This window comes from Muscardinus avellanarius (genome assembly GCF_963383645.1).
Source record: "Muscardinus avellanarius genome assembly, chromosome: 13".
Taxonomy (NCBI): Eukaryota; Metazoa; Chordata; class Mammalia; order Rodentia; family Gliridae; genus Muscardinus; species Muscardinus avellanarius.
Window position 1 is genome coordinate 24217425 of NC_137799.1, and position 17685 is coordinate 24235109.

At 36.4% G+C, this 17685-nt stretch overlaps 1 protein-coding gene across 1 annotated transcript in view; it reads left to right on the forward strand.

Moving 5' to 3' along the window:
- SHOC1 (shortage in chiasmata 1) overlaps positions 1 to 17685 on the forward strand; it is a gene marked incomplete at its 5' end in the record, with an annotated part of 107779 nt that overhangs the window by 65759 nt on the left and 24335 nt on the right. The window contains 7 exons of the mRNA XM_080708913.1: positions 565 to 684; positions 2767 to 2940; positions 6360 to 6464; positions 8629 to 8807; positions 10322 to 10394; positions 15602 to 15671; positions 17222 to 17400. Coding sequence (XP_080565039.1) covers positions 565 to 684; positions 2767 to 2940; positions 6360 to 6464; positions 8629 to 8807; positions 10322 to 10394; positions 15602 to 15671; positions 17222 to 17400 — 900 coding nt within the window. The remainder of the gene's footprint in view (positions 1 to 564; positions 685 to 2766; positions 2941 to 6359; positions 6465 to 8628; positions 8808 to 10321; positions 10395 to 15601; positions 15672 to 17221; positions 17401 to 17685) is intronic.

Below are 17685 nucleotides of genomic sequence, written 5' to 3' on the forward strand. Positions count from 1 at the left end.
GCTCTTGATTAATGTTATGGCATTGCATACACTTTTCCAAAAGATGTGATGGCCTTTCATAGATCTGCTGAAAGTTATATTGCTTTGTCAGCCAGTATATTTTTCATAGTAAAAACACAATAGTATTTAAAGATTTTAGAATTTTATGATCCTTTATGTTTAACCACATTATAACTTACCTTGCTAGGTGACAATTCTATATGTAACTGATACCATTTCAACCAATATTTGTATCATAATTCAAGCATAACTTGTACATAAAAGAATGGGCAAAATATAAATAAATATGGTTATAGCCAGGCGTGGTGATGTACACTTGTAATCCTAGTACCTGGGAGGCTGAGACAAGAGGATCACAAGTTCAAAGCCAGCCTCAGCTACTTACTGATGGTCTCAGCAACCTAGTGAAATGCTGTTTCCAAATAAGAAATAAAATAGGAGGGAGGTATAGCTTAGAGGTAGAATGCCTCTGGGTTCAATTCCCAGCATCAAAAAAATAAAAATATAAATAATACAAAGTTTCTCCTGAACAATGCAAATTAATATTTTCATTAGAATTTCAAGATAAAGAAGAATGTTCTTTCACTTTTCAAGAACAAAGTCCTATTGTTCCTACTAACAAAACTCCAGAGGAAAAAAATCAGGACAGGGGAGCAGACAATGTCCTTGATGTTCAAGCATCAGGTATGTTACATACTTTTAAGATACATTTGGGTTTACTTTGGAAGCTCTTTCCTGGCTATCAAGGACTTAGCTTATTCTCCATGTCATTTTCTTCCCTTGTTTAGAAATCTCTTCATTCCACTTTACTTTCAAGTAATTTCCAGACTTGAGATGCCTTGTTAACTGCCTCTGCCCTCTCCACCGTACTCCAGTTCCTTATTTCTTCCTTCATTAAAACTGCTGGTGCTAAACTGAGTGTTGTGACACACGCCTGTAATCCCAGTACTTGGAAGGCTGAAACGGTTGGATCACAGGTTGAAGGCCAGCCTCAGCAACTTAGCAAAACCCTGCTTCAAAGTAGGTCTGGGGGTGTAGATCAGAGGTACGGGGTCTCTAAGTTCACTCCCTAGCACCACAAAAAACAAAAACCCACTGCTGCACCAGGCTGGTAGCACATGCCTATAACCCCAGCAATATGGGAGGCTAGGGCAGGAGAATCACAAGTTTGAGTCTAGCATGGGCAATTTAGGGAGACCATATCTCAAAATAAAAATATAAAAGGGCTGGAGTTGTAGCTCAATAGTAGAGCACCCTAGAGTTCAATCCCAGAATTGCTGCTGCCACCTCCCTGCATCCATCAGAGAAAACCAAACTGTAGCTCCTCAGATTCTACTGCCCAGTCTAGAAAATGATCTTCGAATGGTCATGCTCTTTGTTCTCTTGCCCACTATTAGGGTCATGTTAATAATTACTGTTGATTCCTATATTGATTGAGTTTTTTGTTCTGCTATAAAGAAAAATATTCTGACTAAAGTCAGAAAATCATGCTTGTTATTAAAACCAGTAAGGAGCCGGGCGTGGTGGCGCACGCTTGTAATCCCCGCGCTTGGGAGGCGGAGACAGGAGGATCGCGCAGGTTCGAAGCCAGCCGTGCTGGCGTAAGAGACCCTGTTTCAAAAATATAAAATAGGTCTGGGAGTGTAGCCCGGAGGAAGAAGGGCTTCCAGGAACCCCAGTACCACCAAAAAAAAAAAAAAAAAAAAAAAACAGTAAGGAAATATGAGACTAGTGTCAGAACTGAAGCTGAAACACTGATTTGATGCCAAAGTTCTTTCCATTTTTATCATTTACAAATAGCTTTTTATTCTTTGGCTCAATTTTATTTGTCATCTCTAGATAACTATATAAATCTTTAATGGTATTGTAATGGTAGTGAAAACTAGAAACACTTTGTTATTGTTACAAATTTGAAAAGCCCCGCATGGTGGCACACACTTGTAATCCCAGCATTTGGGAGGCTGAGACTGGAGGATCGTGGTTCATGAACAGCCTCAGCTACTTAGTGAGGCCATCCACAACTCAGTGAGACCCTGTTTCAAAATAAAGAATAAAAAACTGGAAAAAATTTTTTTTTAATTTTTTTAAAATAAAAAATAAATTGGGCAGGGGGTGTAGCTCGGAGGTCGAATGCCTCTGGGTTCCATCCCCAGACTTACACATGAAAAAAAATTTTGGCTTGAGTTTGTAAACGAATATAGGAGGAGGAAAGAGAAAATTATTATGTGATTATCTTTCTTTTCTCTATCTCTCTCTCTCTCTCTCTCTCTCTCTCTCTCTCTCTTTGTTACTGGAGGCTGAACCCAGGGGTGTTCTATTTCCAAACTATATCCCCAAACCCTGTTTTTATTTTTATTTTTTTGAGACAGGGACTTACTAAGTTGCTAAGGGTCTTGCTAAATTGCCAAGGCAGGCCTTGAACCTGCAATCCTCCTGTCTCAGCTTCCTAAGTAGTGGGATTACAGGTATGCACCACCACACCCACCTGTGATTCTCTTTATAAGGCTCTTCATACTTGCCATATTAAGTTAGTTCCTTTCTAACAAATAAGACAGACATACAATTACATAATTTTATTAGAATTTTTGTGTTTTTACTATTCCATTGAATAAATGTTCTAAAATGTTTCTATACAATGTCATGATTTTTACCTCAAAAAATAATTTTGATAGAAGTTAGTTTTTCAGAAAGTAACATCTTCAGTTGGCTTACCAAAAAGCATACCATCTTTATAAAAACATTGTTTTTAATGTTTTATTTCTGCAGATAGCCAGTGTCATGCATACTGTTTTCTAGAAGCAGCAGCTGCTCCTATTTTAAAAAATCTTGTATGCCTCGGTACTCTCCCTACTACTTGGAAATTTGCCACTGTTATTTTTGACCAAACAAGGTTCTTCCTAAAGGAACAAGAAAAAATAATAAATGATGCTTTTTACCAAGGTGAGTATAAATAAAATTCACATTATTAAAAAATATAAATTTGTATTTTTATTATTGTGTTGAATTAGTAAAAATTCAGCTTATAGTGTCCACCCTCAAGCTAAGACTGCACCATCTATACTAATTTTACCATCTTCCCAGAAATAACAGCAAAAGACAAAGACATAATTAAAGGAATCAGTTTGTAAGTGCCTAGACATAACTAGATGAAGAACAGTGGTTTCTAAGAGAGGGAAACAAGTGCAGTAGCCCGGTCACTGCGCACTCACTGCCTTGCGAGCGTTGCTGGGCCATGGTATAGAAGAAACAGAGCTGAGAATCCAGGGACACCAAGGAGCCAGAGTGCAAGAATAGGATATTAGAGAGCTTCACAAATGTGTGTGTACATCCGTATATGTATATATGTACATACAAATATATGTGTGTATGCATGTATGCATTCAGGTATGTATTATAGGAAATCCCGTAAGCATTCAGCAGAATATATAAGAGGAAATTACCTGAGGTTGAGAAAACAAACCATCCAAGAGAATTAGAAGCGCTAGACAAGAAAAACTCATAGTTTATGGGATATGTAAAAAAAAACTACTCAAAGCCAGGCATGATGGTATATACCTGTAATCCCAGTATTTGGAAGGCTGAGATAGGATCACAGGCCAGCCTCAGCAACTTAGGGAGACCTTATTTCAAAGTGAAAAATAAAAATGGTGGTGGTGTCATTTGGAGGTACAGTGCCCCTGGGTTCAATCTCCAGAACAAAAATAAAAAGTCTTTCTTCAGTATTAAGGAATAATTACCTATAAACTAAGCACTGCTCTGAATCTGCATACCAAATTACAGTAGCAAGACCTAAGGGGTAAAACTATCTCCAAGAAACATAACTGCATTCCATAGCAAAGTTTAAGGAGATTTACAGGAACATGAAAATATCTAGCACCCAACAAGGTGAAGTTGACGATGTCTAGCATTCAGTCAGATCATCACAGGGGTGGGAAACACAACTCAATGAATGTAATCAATCAAAACAAATTGAGAACTGAAAAAAGTACTTATGAAGAATAATGGAGGGAAAACATGTTTGGTATCCACTTGGAACAATACTGCCTTATTCCTGAGCAAGTGATAACTGCTATGCTTGATAATCTTTCATTGGCATAAAACTAAACCTATAGGTAACAATCAAATCAACCTAGATTAGAAGACAGACCACTTCCTACAAGGAGTTACCTAGTCTGTATTCCCTCTTCCAGGCACTTTTACATTTCCAGTCCCTAAATAATCATCTTTCCACCTGTTCTCATCCCTTCCAGGTTATGACTGACTTGTTCCCACAAATCTTTGCAGGGGCTCGGTAGACATACAACCCATATTTGGCATTCCTGTTGCCTCTAGATCCCCAAAGATTACTACATATTTGCCTTGATCTTCATTCACTGGATCAGCAATTTCTAAATTTTTAGAGGAAATGTGTTCAATTTTTTTTTTTTTTTTTAGGTATTGGGTATGGAACCCGGGGGCATTATACCCCCAAGCTATACCCCCAGCCCTACTTTTTAGTCTTTTTTATTTTTTGAAACAGGGTCTCGCTGAGTTGCAAAGGGCCTCACTAAGTAGCTGAGGCGAACCGTGGTCCTCTGGTCTCCACCTCCCAAATGCTGGGGTTACAAGCATGTACCACCACACCCGGACAAATATTTTTATTTATAAATAGAGAAAAATAGGGCTACTCTAGTTAAATTAGAGCAGTCAGCCTAGAATCATGTCTTCTTGGTCTTATATTACATACAGAAAAATCCAGTTAGTCATCTTTAAAAAGCTGCAGAACTAAGTAGAACACATTACACAACTGGTTTATCCCTATGAATACTTCTCTTGTTAGAGTCTTATCTTTGAACAAAAATATTCTCAGGTGTCTGTCTCCATTTCAAGGTATTTCTTCATGTTATGATCCTCTACCTTTATTTTAGCCAATTGGCAAGTTAACTTTATTTTTTTATTTCATAACTGGAAATCATTAACTTTTTTTTTACAACAAAGATGAAAATAATTGAACATTCTTTGGAAGCAACAAACCATGGGCTCTAAAGTTAGCTGTCTAAATTTACATGCCAGATTAACAGTTTATCCACTAATTGGCCTCAGACAATTACTTAACCTAAAATTATCTCTTCATTCATAAAATGAAGATAATAATAAATCTTCCTAAAAGAATTTTCACTTTATGTTTTTTGTGGGTCTGGGGATGGAACCCAGGGGCATTCGACTTCCAGGCTACATCCCCTGCCCTATCTCTTATTTTGAAACAGGGTCTCACTAAGTTGTGGAGGGCTTCACTAAATAGTTGAGGCTGGTCGCGAACCATGATCCTCTTGTCTCAGCCTCCCAAATGCTGGGATTACAAGCATGTGCCACTACGCCTGGAAAAATTTCACTTTGGATTCAATGAAATATCCAGCTTTTGTACAGCCTGGCATATACTGAGCACTCAATAATATATTTTAGCTGGGCATGATGGTGCATACCTGTAATCCCAGTATTTGGGAGGCTGAGACAGGAAGATTGCAGGTCTTAGGCCAGCCCCAGCAACTTACCAAGACCTCGTTTCAAATTAAAAAAATAAAATAGACCTGGGGGTATCTCAGAGATAGAACACCTTTGGGTTCAACCTCCAGTACCAATAAGTAAATAATACAGTTCAATTATTATATTAAGAATGTTCTTTTTTTTTTTTTACAACTTTCATTAGTGCATTGTAGTTATCATAGTGAGGTTCAAAGAGATACAAGTATCTGGGGATGGGATGTAGCTCAGTTTCAAAGTGCCTGCCTTGCAGGTGCACCGCTCTGGGCTCCATCCCCAGGGCCAAAAAGACAAAAAAAAAAAAAAAACAAGCTAAGAAGAAACACATTAACATACACATACACTCACACAAGTCTTGATGTTTCCTGTTTCCCTTCTATCCCACCCTGCTGCCTTCCCCTTCTGTAACATCTTAGTGAGATTGGGAGAGATACATTCAGATACAGACATAGTGTTACTTGAACTGCCAAATGTGGTCTACACACACACAAAGGAATTTTACTGAGCCATAAAGAAAAACAAAATTGTGTCATTTTTAGGAAAACGAATGTAACTAGAGAATATTATACAAAGTGAAATCAGAAAGTCAAGGGTTGAATTCTTTTCTCTCTGTGAAAGATGGAGAAAAATTAGGAGACAAAAGGCACTTTAGACAATTGAAAAGAGATACCCGCAGAATGGTGGAAGGGGGTAGGAAGAGGGAGGTAGGAAGGGATAGAAGAATAACTGATAAAGGAAAGAGTTCAGGTAGTGCTGTGTTCATAAGCCCATTCCAATACACATTCTAAAATTCTGCAAATGAGCTGTGTTTTTGAAAATGTGTTTTTGGTTTTTTTTAGGTACAAATCATGAAAAAGAAATGACATTCAAGCATGCTGCTCTCTTACATCTTCTTGTAACAATTAGAGATATCCTTCTAACATGCAGCTTGGATACAGCACTGGGTTGGTAGAGAAAATTTTACTTCCCGTTGCAGTATTTCATCTGATAAGAATTACTTTTCTCAAAAAAATACAGACTGGGGTGGTGGTGGTGGTACTGGGGATTGAACTCAGGAGCATTCTATCTGTGAGCTACACCCCCAGCACTTTTTGTTATTTTGAAACAGGGTCTCACTAAGTTGCCCAGGCTGGCTTTAAACCTGTGATCATTCTGTCTCAGCTTCCCAAGTACTGGAATTATAAGCATGTGCCACCATCCAGAGCTAATATAGATCTTTCAAAAAATTATTATGTAGCCTTCATTTTACACTAAGCACATATATACTTTAACATAATTATAATGAAATAAATATGTAAATTCTCTCTCTCTCTCTCTCTCTCTCTCTCTCTCTCTCTCTCTCTCTCTCTGAAGGAATGGTGCTGAAGATCAAAGCTAGCCTATTTTATTTATTTATTTATTTATTTATTTATTTATTTATTTATTTATTTATTTATTTTGCAGTGCCGGGAATAGAACCCAGGGGCATTCTGCCTCTGAGCTACACCCCCAGCCCTATTTTTTAGTCATTTTATTTTATTTTTGAGGGTGTGGGGAATGGAACCCAGGGGCATTTGACCTCCGAGTTACACCCCCTGCCCTATTTTTTATTCTTTATATTGAAACCGTGTCTCACTGAGTTGCAGAGGGCCTCACTAAGTAGCTGAGACTGTCTGCGAACCGCGATCCTCTGGTCTCAGCCTCCCAAATGCTGGGATTACAAGTGTGTGCCACCACACCCGGCTACTCTTTTTATTTTTGAAACAGGGTCTCACTGAGTTGTGAAGGGCCTTAGTAAGTAGCTGAGGTTATCCACGAACCATGAGCCTCCCGAATGCTGAGATTACAAGTATGCACCACCACGCCCGGCCCTAAAGCTAGCCTTTTACATGCTAGGCAAGCACTCTACCATTGAGCCAAATCCCTAATCTGGAATAGATATACTATATATATATTATGATCTGTTTATCATAATAAACTATCTTTAAAAAAATGTTATCACCTAGAAAATAGGCTTAGAATTTCCAAAATTATACGGTCCTAATGGCCTTATGCAGATCTGATTATATAATCATTGTGCACTGGGTTTTTTGTAGTTTTTGTTTGTTTTGTTTTGTTGCTAGGGGTCAAACTCAGAGGCATTCTACCTCTGAGATATACACCCAGCCCTTTTTAGTTTTTATTTTGAAACAGTTTTGCTAAATTGCTGAGGCTAGCCTCAAACCTGCAATCCTCCTGTCTCAGCCTCCTGAGTACTGGGATTATACATGTGCCACCATACCTGACTCATGCACTGTTTTATCATGTGAGACTTGACATTTTGCCACATACATTTTAGGTCCTCATTTCATGTTTGTGACATTGACTCTTTGCTAGATGAAATATAGCTAAATTATAAGGAGTAAGATCTTTGTAATTTTTTAGGTTGTATATTTAATACAGGATATGAATTACTTTGAGCAATAAAAATCAAACTATTTTGAATATATTAGAAATTTGGGATTTTTTCAAAATCAATAAAATATGTTTTACTATATTACTGTTTTAAACTCCTTATAGGATTACTTAGACTAATAATGATGGGTTTGGGATTATATTTTATAACTTAGAGTTTCTAGAACCTATTTCAAATATAAAGTAAAATTAATTTTTCTTTGAGTTAAGGCCAGACTTTTATCTATAACCCAGATGTAAATATTATTTCTCTATTCCAAAGTTTGAATAAGTATTGAGCTGTAGCAAATAAGTGGTATTCCCTCTAGAGCACTGGCAGCTAGGTTAGTCCAGATTCTAATATTCTGCGTTAATATCAGGCATTAGGAGTCAGTCTAGCTATCATATAACTATTGAAGCTAAGAAAAACAAAGACAGATGACGAGATAGAAGAATATATGACACTACCCCCTTCTGCTTGTTTCAGGTGCTCTAAACTAGGGCTGCAGTCCACAGTCCTTACTTATCTGGGAATGGAGATAAGACATCCTAAGATCATCTTTGATCAAAATCAGAATAGAATTAAGTGAAACTTTAAGTGTCGCTGTTATGATTTCTTTATTTTCATCATTTTTACTGCGGAATTTCTCAAAGAAAAAGAAGCGTGTGATTTATTTTCTAACTTTGACTTAACAGGATATTTGTCAAATGCAAAAGATATCTACAGAAGCATTTTAGGCTCCTATTTGGATGACATTTGGAGACAGCTAAAGATTGTACAGTTTATTAGGAGAAAGAAGCCTGAAGCCAACTACAAGGTACAAGAATTGCAACGTCAGATACTAAGTTGGATGCAACGCCAACAACAAATCAAGGTGAAGTATTGAAATAAAGCAAGCAGAAGCAACTAGTTTAAATAAGAATTGGACATAATATAAAGTTTTGCGTTTAATGTTGAAATTGCGGAATAGTCTATACTCTTCAGCCTCTTGACGGTTTTCTTTAAGTAAGGTAACAGAAGAAAACGAGACCAGGGAGAGGATGATAGCATCATTGCATCGTTATTAGTGGGGGCCACTGCGGACTGAGCCCATCCTACCTCCGAGTTACATCCCAACACCTTTTTATTTTGTTATTTGGAAACAGGGTGTCACTAAACAGTTTATTCATATGATTTGAATTTTAAAATACTTAATTTTTAGTAAAAACAGTTTTTTTACGGATTGGTTCTTCAGTTACCAAGATTTTGTTTGGAGTTTATACAAGTTCCTGACCATATACAATCATAGAACCACAACAGTTCTATCAGTATCAATATCAACTCTTAGATATTGAACCAGAAGCTCATCTGACATGTTAGACATGAAAAGCACCAAGTCCGTGCCTTGGCTTCCACTGGAAATTATTCACTCGCCCTCCGTCAAGCACATGAAGGCTACATCCACAGAGATATAAGACAAAACACTTTTTAAAATCTTAACAGCAGGGCGTACTGGCACACACTGATAATCCCAAGACTTGGGAGGCTGAGACAAGAGGATAGCAGGTTTGAGGACAGCCTCAGAAAACAGTGAGACTTTTATTAACTTAGCAAGACCCTGTTCCAAAATAAAAATTAAAATGGCTGAAGGTGTAGCTTGGAAGTATAATACTCCTTGGTTCAATCCAATCCCCAGTGCAACACACACACACACACACACACACACACACACACACACACTTTATCAAGCAGAAAATAATTTCAAATGCTTTACACTAAATCCAGATACAAATGTACATGGGCTGCTCCTTTTTCCTCTCTATCCCCGTACTGATGTATGTGGTGATGGAGAGCAGGCACAGGCTTCATACATGCCGGGCCTACATGCTACCACTCGGTGCATCCCCAGCCTCCGCCTCTATCTTTATCCTCAAGTTTATTGCTTTTTGAATAACTTTAAGTCATTAAGATAAATTAAACCAACATATAAGAAATTTAAAATTGAAACTGATTTGCTGCCTCCCCCTACCACCAAGAAAGAAATTGTAATCGTTTAGTAGAAAAATAAATCAACAAATTGTTGGTTTTCCCCAACAATTCAAACTTGTCTAGGTTGAATTTATTACTAACAAAATAGACAGAGACAACCTAGGTATTGATAGTCATAAATGTGGAAATACTTGATAATAATACCCTCACGCAAAATATTTTCCTCATTGATATTTGATGTTACCAGGATTTATTCCTTGGCATTTAAGCACTGATATCTTTTACAGTATACATATTTGCTTTGTAGTCTTATTTTTATTGGTTTCATATAACCAGTTAAATTTGTTACTTTGTCACTGTAGCAAAACTGAAAAAGAATGATTATTCAGAGATATATATGAAATTATTATTTTTGACTAGGTACTGATTATACTAAGAACGGACTCAGATGATGAAAAACATTTACTCATTAAAACCCTTAACAAAACAGAAGGTAGGAACTTCAAAATTATGCCTTATTTGATAAAAAATGCTTGAACATATAAAAATGCAATCATCAAACCAGCTCTTTAAAACATAATTAACATGCTGTGTCATTCATCTTTTTTTTCTTTTCTTTTTTTTGGTGGTACTGGGAATGGAATCCAGAGGCTTTCTACCTCCGGGCTATACTCCCAGACCTTTTTTATATTTTATTTGGAAACAGGGTCTCACTAAGCTGCTGAAAGCCTCACTAAGTAGCTGAGGCTGGCTTCGAACCTGTGCGATCCTCCTGTCTCAGCCTCCCAAGCGTGGGGATTACAAGCGTGCGCCACCACGCCCGGCTGTATCATTCATCTTTTAAAAGTGTACAACTCAGTGGAAGGTAAAGAATTTGTAAATAAATCTATACTATTAGTCAGCAATACACATATACTCTAATGTACTTATATGTATTTGTTACTATTAAAAATTGACATCTTGCCTGGCATGGTGGTGCATGCTTGTAATCCTAGTTCTTGGGAGGCTAAAACAGGAGAATCCCATTTGTGGCCAGCCTCAGCTACTTAGTGAGGCCCTCCACAACTTAATGAGACATTGTTTCAAGATAAAGAATAAAAAATAGGGCTGAGGGTATAGTTGGGAGGTAGAACTTCCCTAGGTTCAATCCCTAGTACCACAAAAAATTAAACAAATAAAAAATTGGCACCTTTTGATTACCTACTAGTTGCTAAAAAATGTATTGACTTCTTATAACAATTCTATAGATAGATTTTATTAAAGAAACAAGTTCATAGAGGTGATTAGCATGACAAGTCTCACACATTTGTCAGACTTTTAACCCAGCTTTCTCTTGTTTCAAAATCCTTCGACCCTTTGTCCATTTCTGCCAGCTGTCAGCCCTTCCCACTTCTCAGTGTAGAACACATTGCTTACATGCAAACTTCTTCCTCTCCCTTGTCTTAACTGAAACGCAAAATTCCCCCCATGTGGCTGCTTCCCTGCATACCTCTCATGTAGAAACCGATCGCTTTCTCCATATATACCTCATATGAATGAGAAGGTTGTTCTTGCTTTCTATTATTATTTCAAAACATTATTTCTCCATCCTTTGAGGGTGAGCAGTGCTGCCGTATCAGTCTCTACCAGTCTAAATTATCATCACCTACTAGCCACCTGGTCATTCCCCATCATCCAGAGACAGCTGTGCACCTGGCTCATGGACTCTACACTTGTAATGCTTCCAATGTCTTTAATGCAAATGATTCATTCAATAACCTGGTCTCATAGATTCAGTGACTTCTCCACAAAAAGTATTTTTATCTTCAGTTAACTTCTTGGCTATTCCATGGACACTGTGATAATGCAGATCTGTCCTGCGTCTGAGCCTGAAACTCAGATCCATTGCTCTTTGTCTATACTTACCCTTAGCTCTGTCATAATCTCAGATTTTAGAGAGCTTTCACCTGCCAAATCCTTTATTTCCACTCTGTATCTAGACCTATTACTTTTAATCAGTCTTGTTCTTGTATCATACTTTCTATTTAAACCTTAATCTTGAATCAGTCAATACATCTAAACTTTCTATTCCTACACCCGAGCTTCTGAGCACTATTAAAGAAAATCACAGTGTTTGGTGCCACTAAAAAACCATATTCTCTGAACTTGCCTGGGCTTTAAATACCTCTTAACAATCTTTCTATGTGTTCTTAGTTTCCATTTCTATTTTCCTAACAGTTATACCACAAACCCATACCATACCACCCATCCCCTCATTTTTAGAAAAGAATTTTATACCTTTTAATTTCCATTAATTGGGTAAGAATCCCCCTCAGTTTCCTTTTCTGTCATATACAGATTTACCTTCATTTCTTTCTCTTTATTTATCCTCTCTTTTCTCCATAGGACTTCCTCCCTTTGCAAACCAGTCTTTCACATGTGCCTTGGACACCATCTCTTCCTGTGGGTTCAAGCGCTGTGTTCCATCAGTTATTTCTTAGCCTCGTCTTCTCTAATGGCTCTTTTTCCTTAATGTTTAAGCCCTCCAGTGTTAAAAATCATCAAATACAACCCTCACTGTCCCCATTTCCTAAAATATTTTAATTTTATCAAAATATTTATCATGCTGTTTCACATATTTATGCCTTTATACCTCTTGTTCCTGCTGTGAGAATGTTCTTCCCCCCTTTTAAGAAACTAACTCCTACACATCCTTTAAAAATTAGTTAAGGGAGCTGAAGTGAAACTCAGTGATAGAGCACTGTCTAGCATGCACAGGGCCCTGGGCTACATCTCCAGCACAGCAAGAAAGAAAGAAAAAAAGTTAAGCATATGTGTTCAGGAAAGCTTGATTTAACTGCTTTTCCCTCTGTGATCTCTGTTATATGCCTACTTCTAAGGCACCCTTTACACCTGGACTATAATAACTAATTCTCTTCCCTACTTACCTTCCCAGTAAAATGTCATCTTCTGGGAAATAAGGATGATACTTGGGATTTGTGTTCCCAACAATTGGAAAAATGCGCATGATACAGAAGGGTCTCCTTAAAAGTTTATTAAGGAGCCGGTCATGGTTATGCACACTTGTAATTCCAGCATTTGGGAGGCTGAGACAGGAGGATCTGGGTTCGTGGCCAGCTTCAGCTACTTAGTGAGGCCCTCTGCAACTCGGTGAGACCCTGTTTCAAAATAACAATTAAAAAATAGGGCTGGGGGTATGGCTTGGAGGTAGAATGTTCCTCCTGGGTTCCATCACCAGTACAACGAAAGGAAAGAAAGAAAGAAAGAAGGAAGGAAGGAAGGAAGGAAGGAAGGAAGGAAGGAAGAAAGGAAGGAAGGAGAAGGAAAGAAAGGAAGGGAAGGAACGAAGGGAGGGAGAAAGAAAAGAAATAATAAAAAATGGGGCTGGGGTGCAGCTCAGAGGTAGAATGCCCCTGCGTTCTATCACCAGTATCGCAAAAAAAAAGTTTATTGAATAAATAAATGAACCAATGAATGCCTCTCTGTAAACTGAGTACATATTAAGACTAGTGAAAAAGATTGAACCTGAAATGCATACAAATATAGCAATAAATATATTGCCATGTCAGTTCAGGTTATATTATTAGCTGATTTTTTTTTTTTTTTTTTTTTTTTTTGGTGGTACTGGGGTTCCTGGAAGCCCTTCTACCTCCAGGCTACACTCCCAGACCTATTTTATATTTTTTTATTTGGAAACAGGGTCTCTTATGCCAGCGCGCACGGCTGGCTGGCTTCCAACCTGCGTGATCCTCCTGTCTCTGCCTCCCAAGTGCGGGGATTACAAGCGTGCGCCACCACGCCCAGCGTTTAGCTGATATTTTAAATTATAGTGATAAGAATATACATAATTTTTTCAGCAAAGCCTTAGAAAGTACTGCTTGTTAGTGAAGTTATCATGTGTCCAGAGTTCAGATTTGCAAACTTGGATCTAATTCATTTTTCATTTAGTTTTTCAGTCCTGGGAAGATGAGCTCATATTCACCGAAGTCACAAGAGACTTCTTAGTGCTGAAGTATTAGTGAAATAGTTAACAGTTTGGAGACTAAAAATGCCACAGGTGTCTAGAAGCAGGGTAAATGAAAACATTTAAAAAATCAAAAAAGTACTGAGCAATGTTAGGATTATAATAACCATATGATTTGGGTAACTAAAGGAACATTTTTGTGAAGAAGCTGAGGAAATATTCCTGCTCCACAGGGAAGAATACTTGAAACTACTTAGTGGGGAGCCTTTCCCTTGGGTGTCACTTGAGATATGTTGACAGATGATTATTCTGTCTCTTCTTATCTAGCTTCATGCTAACTGCCCTGGCTTCTTTTGGCAGTTGGAATTATACCATCATTCTTGTTATCTTCATTTCAACAATATCTGACAAAATCTTGACTCTATAAACTGGAAAATGTTTTTACTCTTCTTTAACATTTAGCCTCCATTTCTAGGAGGTAGGCCTTTTTTCTATCTAATATTAGGAAAATGTGATTTTATTGTCCATGGGTTTGCAACATTTAGCAATACTCTTACCAAGTATTTCATCTGTTTTAAGATTATAGCTAATCTAAATTATTTAAACAGATTAGGTTTTAAACAATATGAATTTTATTATTAAAAATTTATTATTAAAATTCATCGCCTTATAGTGCCAGGCATGTTGGCACACGCTTGTAATCCCCACGCTTGGGAGGCAGAGACAGGAGGATCGCTCAGGTTCAAAGTCAGACACGCTGGCTTAAGAGACCCTGTTTCCAAATAAAAGATATAAAACAGGTCTGGTAGGGTAGCCCGGAGGTAGAAGGGTTTCCAGGAACCCCAGTACCACCAATAAATAAATAAAATAAAATAAAATTCATCACCTTATGAATTTTAAGAGAAAATATTCATTCTTACTGCTACAAAACTATTGTCACATCAGTTAAAGTTACATATAACTATTAGCCATTACTCTGTCATTTTCACTTGACATTTTTGTGAAATTCATGGTTGACAAAAATATACTAATAGAGTGTAGAATTCATTTAAACTATATTTAGGCTATTCTCAAACTAAAGATAAACTGAACGTAAGGTTATAGATTTGGGGGGTATTTTATTTGTTTAAACACTAGTAAAAAAAAAAGTAAGGAATTTAAATTACAATTAAGAAGCAGAAGTGAATCTAAGAAACAAGTGGATACCCCGTTTTCTGCTTCTTCTATAGCGGGAGCATTTGTATCACATTGAAATACACTCCCTTGCTATTTAGTTGTACTTAAATTTTCGACTACAGAAAAAGATCAAAACCTACTATGATTTTTAGCAAAATCAGAGTAACTACACAGTTAATGAGGGTTTAACTGGTTGCATTTAATTTGGTTACTTTAAAATTAAGTTTTTAATCCATTTTATTGTTTCACATAAGTAATTTAGACTTTGCATGCGTCTCTTTCTCTCTCTCTCTCTCTCTCTATATATATATATATATATATATATATATATATATATAATCAGAAATACATATATACACACACCAGAAATATCACTTAGGGTTTAAACTTTCTGATACACTAAACTTAGAAAAGTAATCCAGCAAATTATCTTTTAAACATTCCCCTTGTTCACAGATAATTATTTTTATGAGTGAAATATGTGACACTAAAAAAATATTTATGAGCAAAACTCTGGAAAAAAACAACTCTTGTTGAAAAAAAATTCTCTTCTTTTTCAGGTTTAATGTTGACTATGTTCCATTCAAATGAAAGAAAAGATTTTATGGATTCTACAGGTGTTTTAAATGGGTAAAAATGCATGTCTTAATCAATGAGGAACAAACATACAAGTCTCAGAGAAAGCAAACTTTCCTAGAATTTGGGCTGCAGATTTAGCTCAGTGGTAGAACACTTGCCTACCATGCATGAAGCTCTGGACTCAATCACCAGCACTGACAGGAAAAATTATGCTAGCATTTACCTTAAAAAGTTTAATAAGTTGTACATGGTGGCACATACATGTAATCCCAGTGCCTGGGAGGTGAGACAGGAAGATTGCAGGTTAAATCCAGCCTCCACAATTTAGTGAGGCCCTTGGCTACTAAATAAAATTAGTTGTTTCAAAATAAAAATTAAAAAATTAGGACTGAGGTTGTAGTTCAGAGGTAGAATGTCCCTGGGTTCGATCTAAGTGCCAAAAAACTTAGTTTTTTAATAAAATCTGAAATTAATCAGTCTCTTTACAATTCCTAAAAAATATCTTACTCCGAACACTTTATTTTGGATCATTACCTTGTGTATTATACATAGTATACAGAAATTTAGTTCAATCTTATTTTAATATCTTCAGAAGATCATTATTATTACTGATAGTACAGAGAGATTACCTATTTAGACTTTTCCTTCTTTTTTATCAGTTTCTTTGGTCAGCATTGATTTCTACATCTCCTTTCTTCTGTGTTCTCCCTCTTCCTAAAATTCTTTGAGCTAGGGCCTGCTAATAATAAATGTAGTGCTGACTTTTTAAATGTTTTTATTTTGTATTATTCACATAGAAAGTATTTCTAATATTGGGATCCAAATAATTAGAATAATTGCAAATCAAATAGAAACACATAAAAATTGGGCATAAATACTTTTAACTTATAGATTGCTCTGAACAGAAAGCTAGAGAATTTTAAATTTGAAAAGTGAACTTATTTAAGTGTACATCTTCTTTATTGTTGTTAAATCACTTATGACTCTCATTGAAAAAAATAATAACCCATTTCAGAGTTGTCAAAAGTATTCTATTATGTAGATTCTCAAAGATTAAGACTTTATAGCTGGGCGTAGTGACACACATGCTTGTAATCCCCATGCTTGGGAGGCAGAAACAGGAGGATCGTGCAGGTTCGAAGCCAGCCTTGCTGGCTTAAGAGACCCTGTTTCCAATTATTTTTAAATATATATATGTGTGTGTATATATATACATACATACATATATCTGGGAGTAGAAGGGTTCCATCCCCAGTACCACCAAAAAAAAAAGATTAAGATTTTATAATTGTAAGGAAATGAGGTTGATTTCTCATGTTATTTTATTATTGATAGAACTCAGGTAATAGAATCAGGCTCACATTTGAGGTGTGAAATAGTCTGCTGCTTTGTATATTTAGGTATTAAAAAGATATGATCATCAAAAAGAAAGACAAAAAAATATTAACACAGCTAGAAAAGAAATTTAAAAAATGCACTAGTGCCTTTCCAAGTTGAGCAGGGACAGCTTTGAGAACAGACAGAAGCAGCCATCTTTCAGCATTCCTCTTAAATAATGACACAAGTATAATTCCATTTTCTTGGCTTTCTTTTGTTTTCAATACAAGCTCCTGTGTAATTGTACATAATCAAAATATTGGAGCAGATTTTCCCTGGAACAATTTCTCATTTGTGGTGGAATACAACTACGTAGAACACTCTTGCTGGACTAAACACTGCGAATCCTTGAATATTCCTTATATGGCCTTTAAAGTGATTCTTCCAGACACAGTTTTAAATAGTAAGGATATAAACCAAAATCCTCTTTTGCTCTATTAGAAAGAAAATTTCTGTTTTCTACTTATGACCTCTGGAAAGAAAATAAACTGTGCCAGAAAGCATTTTATATTTATGTTAATTTCCATGTCTGATTATATCTTTTTATATGTGAATTGATATTTTATAGGTATTCTTTTATAAATTGCCTGTTTATGTTGTTTGCCCATTTATCTTCAAAGTACATTCTTTTCCTTTTTGTCTGTAAAATATTTTTCTACGGTTGCTGTACATCATTTTAAATTTGACG